The 13,488-nt window shown below is 39.2% G+C and overlaps 1 protein-coding gene across 1 annotated transcript in view; it reads right to left on the minus strand.

The window, feature by feature from the left end:
* The window catches only part of itga1 (integrin, alpha 1), a 45,610-nt gene extending 33,113 nt beyond the window's left edge, over positions 1-12,497 (minus strand). Inside the window, exon 1 of the mRNA XM_032540410.1 lies at positions 12,171-12,497. Coding sequence (XP_032396301.1) covers positions 12,171-12,216 — 46 coding nt within the window. The 5' untranslated portion in view covers positions 12,217-12,497. The remainder of the gene's footprint in view (positions 1-12,170) is intronic.
* Positions 12,498-13,488: the final 991 nt, after the last annotated feature.

Here is a 13,488-nt window from a genome sequence, read left to right on the forward strand (position 1 = left end):
CAGTTAACCATAGTCCTCATAAATTGACTAGAGTTTAAAATTCCAACACAAAGAAAGCGGAAGGTAACGGACATCCAACCGAAAGGAAATACATGAATTTCAGGCAGCGCCTGAAAAATCCCTTAACTGGAACATTGTGGTTTTAGACTAGTCTTCTGCTAACTGTAGCCAAAGGCTGCAGGTAGTTTGAATTAATATTTATGTAGGTAGAGCCTAGGATCACAGCATGTCATCTCAAAGGGCTTTAAAAAGAAAAAGGGACAGTGCTTCTCATTGAATTGCTGCTCTAGATAACGGAATCGGTATAAAATGAATGACTACTCGTACAGGTCACTGTATGAAGCTCATCTGATGGTCGGGACTGGACACATTCTGCCATTTTTTCCCCAGCTCTAATGTCACTATCACTGTTAGTTTTACTATTAATCAACATAACTATCCACAACTAGTGTTGTCATTTTTTTAATTATTTTTTTTGTTACATTTTTAGAGGTGAAAAACTCTACTGTGGATTGAAGCTCAAAGAAGAAGAAGAAAAAACAGATACAAGATGTAAGCGGGGGTGAATCCCCACCCCTGTCGACACACTGGCCTTGATGTATTGTTTTTCCGCTGTTGCTACTTAAAAAGTGAAGAAAAAAACACCACACCAGACATACACACACACAAAAGAGTTAGATGAACATGCAAAATAAAGTTTGAAAATCATTTCAGTTCGTTCCTCAACCATTACTTTTTCTGACATCCAAAGACGAAAAATCACCTCACCCTATTAAATGTATTTTCTCTCTCTTTCTCTTTTCTGCTCTGTTCACATGAGCAATACTGAACAAGCAGACATTTTCTTACAGAGGGGTTTAGCCTTTTTACCTTGGAAATATGTTTTAAAGTCAGGCCTGGAAGATTTTTATAGCCATAGGAAGGATTCATGGTTTTACAAGCTTGCAGAATTGTTGCTATTAGTATGAACCTCACAATTTGAATTGCTGCTTGAGAAATTCCCAAAATATTTCTGTTCTTCTTGCAGGTAAGATGCCAAAATTTGATGATTTTATGCCATATTGAAATACTTTCAGCCAGCAACTACAGCTTAGGACAAAAATAAAATCATCAAGTCTTATAACATCAGCGGTAAATCTGGTGTCAAGTGACTCTTTGATTCTGTGATGCTGTCAACAAATCAACTTCAGTCGAGGTCTCTGGAGGACGCTAAAAGGCATCCACTAAATAGAAAGTGGTTTTGATTCCTTCTTTTCTGCAAGAGACGGTGGAAGTAGATGTTTGTACTAATCCATAAAGCATCTCCCTTATTTACTCTTTATGTGTTATAAAGTTATTCATGGGTGACAAATGGGCTCTGGTCAATTCAAGTTCAGGGATGGAAGATATTTGTTTGTCTTTGTAGTACTTTTTTTTTCTTTTCAGTTTGGGAAATTGAAATTTCCTTTTGAATGTGCCTTGAAAGGTTTACTATGAAATATCCGTTTTCGTTAGTGTGTTTCTTAGATGCAGGATATCCTTGGGATAGACTGTACAAAGAGCGGAGGAGGATGATAATGGTGATAATGTATATGGACTTGTGTATGTACATCATGTGTACATATGTCTGTGTCTGTTTTGTCTTACTAACAAACAAATTAAATGTTCCTGTGTCTGTCCGTCCCCCAGAAATAAACTATCCATAAACTAAATGTATGACTGTGGCTATTTTCACAAATATACAACAAAGGATCAGGATCAACTGTTTTTTGCCTCAATTTCCAATATACAGTTTTGTACGATTGCTATGATAATCTTTTCAATACCTTTAACAATTTTCCTAAACGGTGACATTTTCCTAAATTTTCCTTAACGCACCAATGCACCTAGAACACACAGCTGGCAAAACGGTTAACTTTATGTTCAAAATCACACATTGTAAACTAAACTGCAACACTAATAAAATACAAAAATACACTAACGCAATGTCTACCAAAACAATGCAAACAATGTTCCAAAATCAAATAATTCTTCCAAAACACTAACACATGTTCTCTTCCAACAATAACATTAAGTCAGTCAAAGCCCAATGTCATAAAAACACTAATATAAGGTGGAATTACTATTTAATGTGTCAGGTCTGGACTTATACAATAGACAATAGTACATTGTTTTGATCATAGATTGTGTTTTACGCAGTTTCTCTTGAAGCTTCTCAACATTTTAGTTTTGTTGGGTTTAGTAATGCATGCATTTTGTTTCTTTTGTTGCAGAAATTCAATGTAAAAATGAAAAATCTCAGAGTCGCTTTATAAAATGTGCGGTTTAAGAAAAAAAGGAAACAGAATTGTCCTGGTACTCGTCTTCCTCTACCTTGGGCAGGAATTTTTCTTACTTTTCAGGAATTTTTTCTTACTTACTTTGTGTTCATCTTAACTGTATTGTTCTAATTCCACACAAAATCCGCCCAAATAGGTTCTCTTTTAACTGTATGTACTGCTGTAACATATCAGAATCAGCTTTGGCCAGGTTTGCGTTAACAAACAAGGATTTTGACTTTGGTTACTGTAATCTTTGCTCTCAAAGTACAACACTCCCTTACTGTAACATATAAAGAATACTGTAAAAACAGATGGTCATGCAATTGAAAGAACCTCAACCCCTGAGTGTGTTTCCTACATGGGAATCAGCTGTGATAGATCTATTTGCATAGCTTTAATCAGCTGTCTCTCATTTACAGTAACAACGGAATACGGTAACATGCAGGGGATATATTTGTGTTTCAATTTACAATATGAACAGCTGTTCACTTGGAATTTACCCCTATAAGTTAGGTTTAGAACATGATGTTATCTGTTCTGACATCCAATGTATAAGCAGTTTCAAATTTGTCAGTAAAATCTATTGTTTTGGTCTTGGTTGCATTTTGTGTCAAAGCAACAACAACTGTGTTAATTGTATAGCCTACACAGACGGAAGTTGTGCTGTGTTAAGAGTTTAGGACAGTCGTTAAAAGTATTAAAAAAAATTGGCATAGCAATCGTAAAAAACTGTAAGAGAATCAGAAATAGCCTTATTTTGACCTAGAGCAGACTGTAACAGTGAAAAATGACAAGCAGAAGAGCATCATGACTAGCATGGGCGTTTGGTGCTGGCCTCTTGTTGGAGAAGTCAAAGTGAACATGCTGCCCCGGGCAGACGCCACAGCTCCACTGCTCCCTGTATGATGCCAGTTTGATGGATAGCTCTGGCCTGCCGCTGGCCTGGGAGAGTAGCACAGGGGGAGAGAGGGGGGGGAGGGTCTGGTGCGCAGATGCAGCATTGCTCTAGTAGCAAACACACACAGAAACACAGAAACACATACATCTATGATCTGAGGCTATCAGCACTTAGCCGGCAGTGAGAGCCCTGGAGGAGTAAAAGTATGTGTGCAAGGACCCTCGTGTGTTTCTTCTGGCAAGATGTTATGGGCTCTCGATTGGCACACACTGGTTAAAACAAGGAAATCCTGTTTTACAAAAAAAAAAAAATCCCTTTATCACAAACTACACCCAAAACAAAAGTTTAACACTGGCTTTGCAGCAGTATAACCCCAGTTCCAACACCTCCCCCCTGTCAGCATCAAAGAAGGACGTTTAAGGTATGCACTGACAAACAACCATTTATGGCAGGAAAACTGCTTGACCACTGTAACAGAAAATAAAAAAGCTACAGAGATCATTCTGAAGCACTATCATTGGGTGTGTTTTGAGGTGCATAGGTTGATGGGGAAATCACAACACAAGCAGGGATATTCTTTAGAGATGGTCCGATACCAATTTTTGCATCCCAATACTGATTTAGGAATGTCCTGTGTTTCTGTAAAGAAGTATTAAGGAAAGTGGGAGATTGGTAAGGACAGAGGTTACCCAAATCTCTGCTGTTCTGTCTCCTGAGAGACGGCACACTTTTACCACAAGGAGTCAACAAAGGACAGCATGCGCTAAAAACCGCAGGCCTCATCACTGCAGCAAGGCTGATACTGAGGAACCGGAAGAGCACATACACGCCGGGGCTCACAGATTGGACTCAAGTAATGACGGAGACTGCATCTTATGAATATTTGATTGCCAGGAAGAACAATGTTAAAGGAAAGTTCCATTAAGTATGGAACTATTTCTTTTCATATCTTAAGGACTTGATACATTAAGCATGTGTTGAAACACATCGTAGTTGGTATAATTACAAACAATATAGTGGTACAGAGGGGTGTTGAGGGGTGTTAAGTTTAGTTTTGACTGCCTTTTGGGGTTTTGTTTTTATTTTTGTTGTCATTTGTAAGTTGTTTGTATTATTTGTTAAAAAAGAAATAAATCCTTTAAAAACAAAAATAAGGAAGCTGCAGAGATGACTAAATCTCTTCTCTGGTTGAAAAACAGAAGCAATGGTTGTCCACTGTCTTTAACCTAGCTGCACATTGCACACTTGTTTTTGCTCCAACTGGAGATAATGCAATCACTTCAAAATGGACCTCCTTTTTGACGCCTTATCGTCTCTGCAGCAGATTTCCTCTCCCAAAAACCTCCTTTACACTTTAACCTTTGCCTCCCTGTCTGCCCTGCTGTCTCTTCCTCATAACCCGTCTCTTTGCCACTGATGACTCACAACAACTGTGTGGTGCCAGGGGTCACAAATACCTCACCATATACAAACTATTTGTGCACATGACATCTATAAACAACTGATAATGTGTTTAAGGGGCAGCAGTAGCTCAGTCTGTGGGGACTTGGCTTGGAAACCACGGGGGGGGGGGGGGGGGGGGGGGGGGCAGTTCAGAGGTCCCCCTTCCGACCAATAGAGTGTGGACTGTCACACGGGCACTGCTCCGAACCCCCAAACTGCTTGATGGGTGCTGCATCATGGGTGCGAAAGATGCATTTTAACTGCAAATTAACTTGTGTGGATTGACAAATAAAAGTAATTTAAAGTGGTTTCAATTTAGAAAAGTGGATTCAAAATCTGCTGCTGAGATCATATTTAATAAAAGTGGTGGTGCAGTTTAGATATGCTTAATATTTTAGGAGGACAATACTTACTACAGCATGATGCAGAGCCAGTCTAGGCCTATCTTAATGGGGTTAAAGGGGATGCTCCTGAAAGAAAAAGTAACAGTCGGAGGTACGTGTGTGTCTGTGTGTGGCTTGACCTTCCTCAGAGGTTAAGGCCTACATAAGCTGAAACAACATGCGATGTTGCACCTTCACGGGCATTTTGTTTATTTGAAGCTCTTTTATGACACATATCAGTTTCTTTCCAAAGATTGTGAATGTTGTTGGGTGAGGTTTGTGGATTACTCTGCACTTATCTAACTATCGTGTTTATTGTTTAGCTAAAGGGCCAGTTAGAGCAATAACAATGCAATTCATCTGTATTTAGTTTTCAAGAACAAGTGAGAGGAAGTTAAGTTTGGCATGCTACTGCCAAAACCATAAGACTTGCGATATTTTCAATGTTTTTCAAATTAGGCACAAGCATCACCTCGACAACCGCCAAGTTTCCTTTTATTTCTCTCTCACTTCTCCATCTGCAGCGATGGCAGCAGACAGAACATAATGATTCAGCGATTACTCAGTCTGTGGCAGACCCAACCCCTGTGTGTGACATTATTCATTTTTATTTAATGACTAACTACACTATAACAAGATGAAGGATCAACAGCCGTGCTAGCAGCTCCACGTGATTGTAATACTCAGTCTAAAGTAAACTAAACCAAACTATTGGACAAACTGAATGTTTTGAGCTGATGATGGTGTTGCAGTAGAGTTCACTAAAGTTCACAAAGATCTTCAGTGTCTGCACCAAACTGCACGGTAATCAAGCCAACAGTTTTGTTTTCACTGTGAACTAGGGCTGCACAGTTAATAACAATTTTATCGAAATCGCAATATGGACTAACTGATTCAACCTTTACCAAAATCTAATAACCTGAAAAAAAAACATTAATTTACAGAGCAAGTTCTTTGTGGAATAAAATCCCAAGTAACATTCGTTCTATAACAGAAAAGGTACATTTAAAAAAAAAAAGTCAAATCTTACTTTCACTTAAATTATTTATAATGAGGTTTTTGATGTGTGTGGTGAAAAGTGGTCAGTGTGAGCTACCTTAATGGTTGCAATGTAATATACATGTACTGTAATATATAACATTGTTTTCAAGATATTTCTCTATTTGCTTGGTTTGCTATTGTTTTTATTTAATTTTAATTGTATTTTTTCTTTTCTTTTGTTATTTAGCTTTGCAAGCAGATTTAGTTGTATTTTCTTCTTTCCTTTATTTTCCCCAATATGTCATGTAATGTTTTAATATTGTCTAAATAAATGTCTTTTTGGACCCCAGGTAGACTAGCTGATTGTCTAGGCGTCAGCTAATGGGGATCCTTATAATAAAGGCAAAATACAAATACTACCGCTATGTCCAAATATCCAAATATTGCATATTGGGGGTGCAATATTTGTTGAAGGCAAAATGTTTGTCAAACCCTTCTGAATTAAGCCTTGTGGTGTTGTAGAGATGTCCCGGCCTACAAATCGAATAAGACTAAAGAAAAAAATCTTAGTTTAGTACAGATCCTCGCAAAAATCGCACATATTTTTAATTGAAAATGAGAATAATGAAACAAAGATTGTTTGCCTCCAGTATCGTGAATCATATTTGGACCTTTAGCCTCGTTGCATTTAAAACAAAGGTCAGGTATGTTACTTTTGTATTTATTAAATTTAACAGGAGTTGTGTATGTCTGCATTAGCCAATTATATTGGAGTAGGTTTGAATTAGTTTGCGTTTGTTTTCTAAGATGTGTCAAAAGTTTTCTTCCAATTGTTTTCTAAAATGTCCTCTTTAGAGTCTGCCCTCCATGTCCTAAGTCTAACTATCGATGTTTCCAGAGCCTGATGCAAGCCAGGTATATACTGATGAATTCAAACCCCTCTTATTGCAATTGTTTGGAGAAATGGCTAGCTAGAAGACAAACAAGACTTGAGGGTAAAAGGAACAACTGGTGAACAGCTTTGACCGGTGATATTGATGACATGACTGCTCCTTAGATTTACCTTTCACTTTGCATGCTAGTTTCATGCTGCAGAGACAGCAGTTGCACATCTGTAATGGGTTGTGGGTTGTGGCAGCAGAGACACCAACATGTGTGGGTGGTCTTTGAGGTTTCACAGGCTTAAACTTGAGTCTCTGAACGTTCTTCTGACTTTCACAGTTCCTCTAGAGGATATATGCTCTTCTGCTTGTGTTTATCCACAGAATACATCTTCCTGTCATATTGGCAATACTTTGACATCTGTCATCTCTACATGCACGCGTATGTCTTTAAGCATTTTAAATTAAATGCCGACCTTCTCTTAAACAAAATTCACACTTTCTATGTTAACCATGTACAAATCATTCTAACAATTGCTAATAAGATTGGTTAAGAAAGTCTTTCTTGGCTTTGAATGGAAGCCAAAATATGTGGAAACGCTGACGGACCGGGTACTTACACAAGGCTGCAAATAATCATTTATTTCATTATGTCATTTGTGCTATAAAATGTCAAAAAAAATTGGATCATTTTAATAATTTCAACAAAATTTTGTAATTGCCTACATCTAGCCATCTATGTCCAAAAGGCATGATTGTCACTTGTGTTTTTCACAGTACACAGATTACCACAGTTTGAGTTTGAGTGCTGGGGGGGGGGGGGGGGGGGGGGGGGGGGGGGGTTGGGTGCTGTGGCGGTGTCAGCAGTTACAAAGTCACTATCATCTAGCATGTCTTTTACTTCCGTCAGGAAGTGGTACAGGTGACTGTATCTCTTGTCTATTGTGCTGTTTGACACCAGTAGGCCATAGGTCATTTTGCATTTCAGCATTGTTTCCCCTGAAAACTAATGGAAAAAGTCTCCTGAATCAAACTAGCCTCTTTTCTGTTTTGGTCCAAAGAATGTACACTACCAGTCAAAAGTTTGGGGTCACTTACAAATTTCCATGCCACTCCATTATAGATATAATACCAGCTGATCTGAGTGGGTGGCTGATCTTTAATGCAATATCTACATTGCCCATTATCAGCAACCATTGATCCAATGTTCCAGAGGCACATTCTGTTTAATAATCTGATATCATTTAAAAAAAAAAACTAACTGAGAAAACACTGGAGAATCCTTTTGCAATTATGTAAGCACATAATGTAATTTGAAAACTGCTGACCGGGTTAAAAAAAACAATGCAACTGACCTCAGCTGGTATTCTGTTTATAATGGAGTGCAATGGAAATTTCTAAGTGACCCCAAACTTTTGACCGGTAGTGTAGGTCTAGGTAAACAATGCTGACATAATAACACGGGGTATTTTCTGGCAACAAATCATCTTTGATGCGATAATTCTAGACTCAATATGCACTAATGTCTCATTTCCACCGCATGGTTTGGCTAGACTCACTTTGTGTACCAGGGGATTCTTAGCTGATCGTCATAGCAACATTGCTCCATCCAGGTCTTGCTGGATCCATTGGCAAGCAAATAGAGAAATGTCTGCACCTCGTCAACTGACAATGGCATGGTTTTGCGGGCTGCCATTTTTGTAACATTTGGGTTGAGTGAATAATAAAATTGCGTCTGCTGTTGACTGTAGCTCGGCTATTTAGAAATGGGGGGTTGTGCAGGATGTCACTTGTCCCGCAAGTGACGATTCTACTAAACAAAGTTTGAAGATCGCAGCTTTGGTTTGACGAATAACTCGATAACTAAGATGGCTAAAAAATCCCAAATTTCAACATTCATCATCACTTAAAACTGCATTTTCCTTTCTTTGTTGTTGTTGTTGTTGTTGTTGTTGTTGGATTGTTTCAACTTGTTGGCAAGCTGTCTGAATCCTTATTAAAGGACTGCCATCAAAATATGGTTTTAAAAGCTTAGTTTTCATTGTGTATTTTTTTTAGAACAAAATTATATCTAGGAGTTTCTCCTAACACTGCTACTAAGGAGCTACTTTTAACCTTAAGATGATTTGTGAATACGGCCCCTGATCTAATAGATGTAATATATACATCATATTTTTACATTTTACACTGCAAGATATGTTTAATAACACTTATCTGATATATCTGCCAGAGATTAAAATGCTTGGAAAACACTGTGAACCACAGTCGGTTTTAGTTGCATAGACACCCCTTGTTCGTGGAAGTGCGAAAACCTGCACCTCTACCACATTAGACACTAACCGCTACACGATCTGGCAAGCTTGAATAGTATGGATATAGCCCATAGAGAGTTGCAAAGTGAATGCAGAAGAGCTGTTCACCCTGTTACGAGTTGATGAAGCACTGAAACGATTTTGGAAACCTTTGGTGTTGCTTTAAGCTCAAAAATTGATTATTTAACTGGGCAGGATGCTGCTGTTGTCATGCAAGTGAGCATGAGACCTTCCTCTGACAGAAAACATTATTGTATTTGGCATTTAGAGAAAGTATGACTTGATTTTTGACAATTTATTCTTACTACTTACTAGTAGTGAATGTATTAAATGCATTCTGGACATCTGGGGTGCTGGAAATAAAAGTCCCATTCATTTTCTGCTTAGTCAAGTAACTTGGATGGGTATGACAATCCCTTGGTTCAACCATCAGTACATGCTGATGTTGAGCATCTGGAGGAGATGTTATGATGCAGCCAACAAGACAATGAACTTGATTTCCTTTCACACCTTCAAAGTGATCAGTGGCGATGGCATAACTTCAGACAATATACACAAAAGAATCCTGTTAAAAGTGAACACATCAAAACTGCAGAATAAACTAATACAATCAGATTTCATGCCGTTCCAGTAAATCTGTCTGCCGCTGCCAGCAGACAGTTCATGTCAAATTAGTGCTGATTACTGCGACCGAGAGGGAGGGCTGATTCCAATGATAGTAGAGGAGAAGAAGACATATTACTAATGATGGAGATGGCCGGGTAACGGGTTCACAGGCTCATAAATTCAAATCGCGCTTAATGTCTGAAGACGTATATCCCTTGACCTTACAGCTTTCAATGAATAAACCATCTACTTTGTTCATCTACAGCAGCATGCTACTTGCTCATGAAAGGTACAAAGAAAAGACAAATTCCAAATCTAAGAGGCGAGAAACTGCAGGTGTAAAGCATAAAAGTCCTTCAAAGGAATGTTGAGGAGTCTATACCAGTTTATTTTAGACTAAACTTCCACCCCTTCTATCCATCTTTGTAGCAAAGACAAAGACGTTAAATGTATTTTTATGTGTGACAAGTCATCTGAACAGACAACTTCTAGTTTGTTAAAGAACCATATGAACTCCAAAATGTTTGTCGCATCAGACACATGAACAACTCATCATGTGTGATCTCTGTGATGTATTTGCTGCATTCAGAGGGCTCAGATGAACAGCTTCAGTTTGTATAACTTTCAAGCACAATAAAGAGAGAGGAGAGACAGAAGGTCTCCTGCAGGGTTGAAATGATGAGTTAATCAATAAGAACTCAACAGTATTTTTTATAGTCGTTCGAGTCATTTTTCAAGCAGAAATAGCAAACCTTGTGAAGTTCTGGCTTTTAAATTGTGAGAATCTGTGAAACAAAAAAATTTATAATGTTTGGCATTTCTTTTGCTTCTCATTTAGTATTTCAATTGTAGCAAAGGTTTAAGATAAAAAGCCACTCCCCAGAAACCAAGATGATGTCTTTGAATTGCTTGTTTTATCTGACATCATCTTGGGCCCTTTCTCTAAACATTTAATAGACTAAATGATTAATCAATTAATAAAAAAAATGAAAACAGATGAATCGATAATGAAGATAATCATTACTTGCAGACCTGGTCTCAAGTCCAGGTGTTTGTGCTGTTCCCGTCCTTAGTAAGCTCGGTCACTACGGTCTGACACATACTGATTGAAGCCAGATTCCCCTCTCTACCTCTGCAGTACCAAACTCAAACCACCTGTAGCCCCATCTCTGTTAGGAATTTATAGAGCTTAAATGCTGCCACTACAATAACCACATGTTGGCCTCTGAGGCCGCAGAGGCAGCTCCCATAGCACAACAAGGGATCTCCCAGTATGGACTCAAACCAGATAGCTTCTACCCCTGTTTAACCCAAGGTATTACCGGTAGGATGAGGATGGGAAGGATGGGACATGAGACAGTAGTGAGTTAACCTGACTTTCTTGATGTGATGCTGATGATTTACGGTACTATGTGAGCTTCTGCTGATCCCTCTCCACACACACACACACACACACACACACACACCCATCACCGTCTCTAACTTAATTCTCTAATGAACATCACAAGCCAGTATCACATGTAAGCGCAGGAATCTGAGGTCTAAAGAGGGACGTTCACCGTTTCCTTTGCTCTTTCTTCTTCTTCGTCTCCTTTGTTTTTCTCTCCTCCAAACTTAGAGGCGGTTTGCTCAACTTTGAAGGGACTTTCCTAGAAGTTAATTCACTTCTGCTGCTCTGGAGAGGAACCTGAGAGCACAGCATCACCAGTGGGACTCCACAATACAAACAACAATATCCCTTACAGCCTCTCAAAGCTGGTGTATCAAATTATCACTGATGTGAAAATCCCCACGTCCAAAGATTAATTTGAGGAGTTTGTTTTGTCATCTGTGTCAGATGCAAATTTCACTGATGCTTTGCAAAACACTACGTTTCTGCAGATATTTGAAAATGCATGACACTGCAGAAATGTTTCATAGGAAGCAACAAAACTGACTGTCAAAGGAAGTCTTGACACTGGTGTGTAAACACTGGCATGCGCGACATTTAGTTACAGTTATGCGCCGTATCCAGTAATTTTACTGACTGTAATGTCTTGATTATATAAGGCAATTAGAAACAATTGAGTGCCCTGCGGTTTCCAACAGTCAGAATAAATAACATCTGGGCAATCCGGACGGAAAGTATTTAGGGGTTGTTTACGAGGACACTGTGGTGGAGCCACCACCTTTTATTATTGGTCGCGCTGGCACCTAATGGATGCTTTTAGTCGCTTCGTCGTCAATTATGCAGCCAGTAAGATCTAAGCGGCTGCAGCGTGTGCGCAAAAGACGCGCTGGAGACCTTGGCGCGGTAGAAAAGGCGCCTGTCACTCATTGTTTCATCTCAGCACAAATTCACAATTTCTTTTAAGTAATCTACTCACCAACAACTGCCGCTGTTGTCAAAGTGAAATGACTCATCCCGAGCATCCCGGCGCAATAAAGATTTCCTGTAGCTTCTAGTTAGCCTGTACCACGGACTTTCTGCCCTTTCACGCTCTGTGTTCTGAGAAACAAGAGATCCCCAGAGAGGTGAAATCGCTAGATAACTAACAAGAGTCCACAAGGCATTTCCTGTGCTGCAGCATCCACCGTTCAACTGTCTCAAGTCCCGTTTCAAACTGACTCCACCACTCGGGATGAGCTTTGTTCCATTGCGTGTCAGAGCGGGACAGACAGAAACAGGGAGGAGGAGAATGAAGAAGAAGAGGAGGAGGAAGAGGAAGGCGGTTGGGAGCGTTGTAAGGAGTTCACTCATGCACAGGACCTTATAAGCTAGGTCTGCGTGGGCTTGGTCTGCCAGTCCATGGGAAAATCTTACCAGTCAAGTGTCCGCAGCGTGGTGGTGTCTGGAGACAGGAATGCAACCTGTCAGAGAATAATCGATTACAACAGAATGCATACAGTATTCAGTCTGTGTCCGCTTGAACTGTTGTTAATGATTTCAAACTTAGATCTCTTTTAACAGCTTTAATGTCACATTATTACTACATGTATCAAATGTTATTGAGTAAATGTTCTTCACAGATTAGGCCATTTTAAAAGGGATTCAATGTGTGAAAATGATTTTTATGTGGAAGAAAAGTTTAGTTTCCCCCCCCCCCCCCCCCCCCCCCCCTAATCATTTGTAATCATAATTGTAAAGATAACTGTAACTCAAGTGAAAACCTGTGAATGCCACTGAACAGACTAAAAGAATTGTAGAGAAAATTTTCAACATAGCCGTTTTTGGCTCTCTGACAGCATTAATATAATTGCTGGTATGCCCCTTTGACACTCCACCCACCATATCACTTCCCAGGGGTTCACTCTCATTAACCAGCTGTGGTTTTGTGTTGAAAGTTAGTATGAAGCCTTACCATCTGTGTTAGCAGCACCTGAAACATGTTGTTTATCTATCAGTTTATGTACAGTCACGCACAACACATTTTATCAAGATAAAATAATCAGTTCATGTCTCAATATTTTATGTTTTAAATATACTGTATGACAGCATTATCTGATCTGACTTTTTCTGATGCCTGTGATTGTTCTGATCTTGCAGCTGTTGTTGAAGAAATCAGAACCACATACTGTAGTTTAGTATCTCCTGTTAAAGGAACACGCCGACTTACTGGGTCTTTAGCTTATTCACCGTTACCCCCAGAGTTAGACAAGTTGATACATATCCTTCTCATCTCCGTGCGTGCTGTAACTCTGTCT

This window comes from Etheostoma spectabile, chromosome 16 (assembly GCF_008692095.1).
Source record: "Etheostoma spectabile isolate EspeVRDwgs_2016 chromosome 16, UIUC_Espe_1.0, whole genome shotgun sequence".
In the NCBI taxonomy this organism is placed as follows: domain Eukaryota; kingdom Metazoa; phylum Chordata; class Actinopteri; order Perciformes; family Percidae; genus Etheostoma; species Etheostoma spectabile.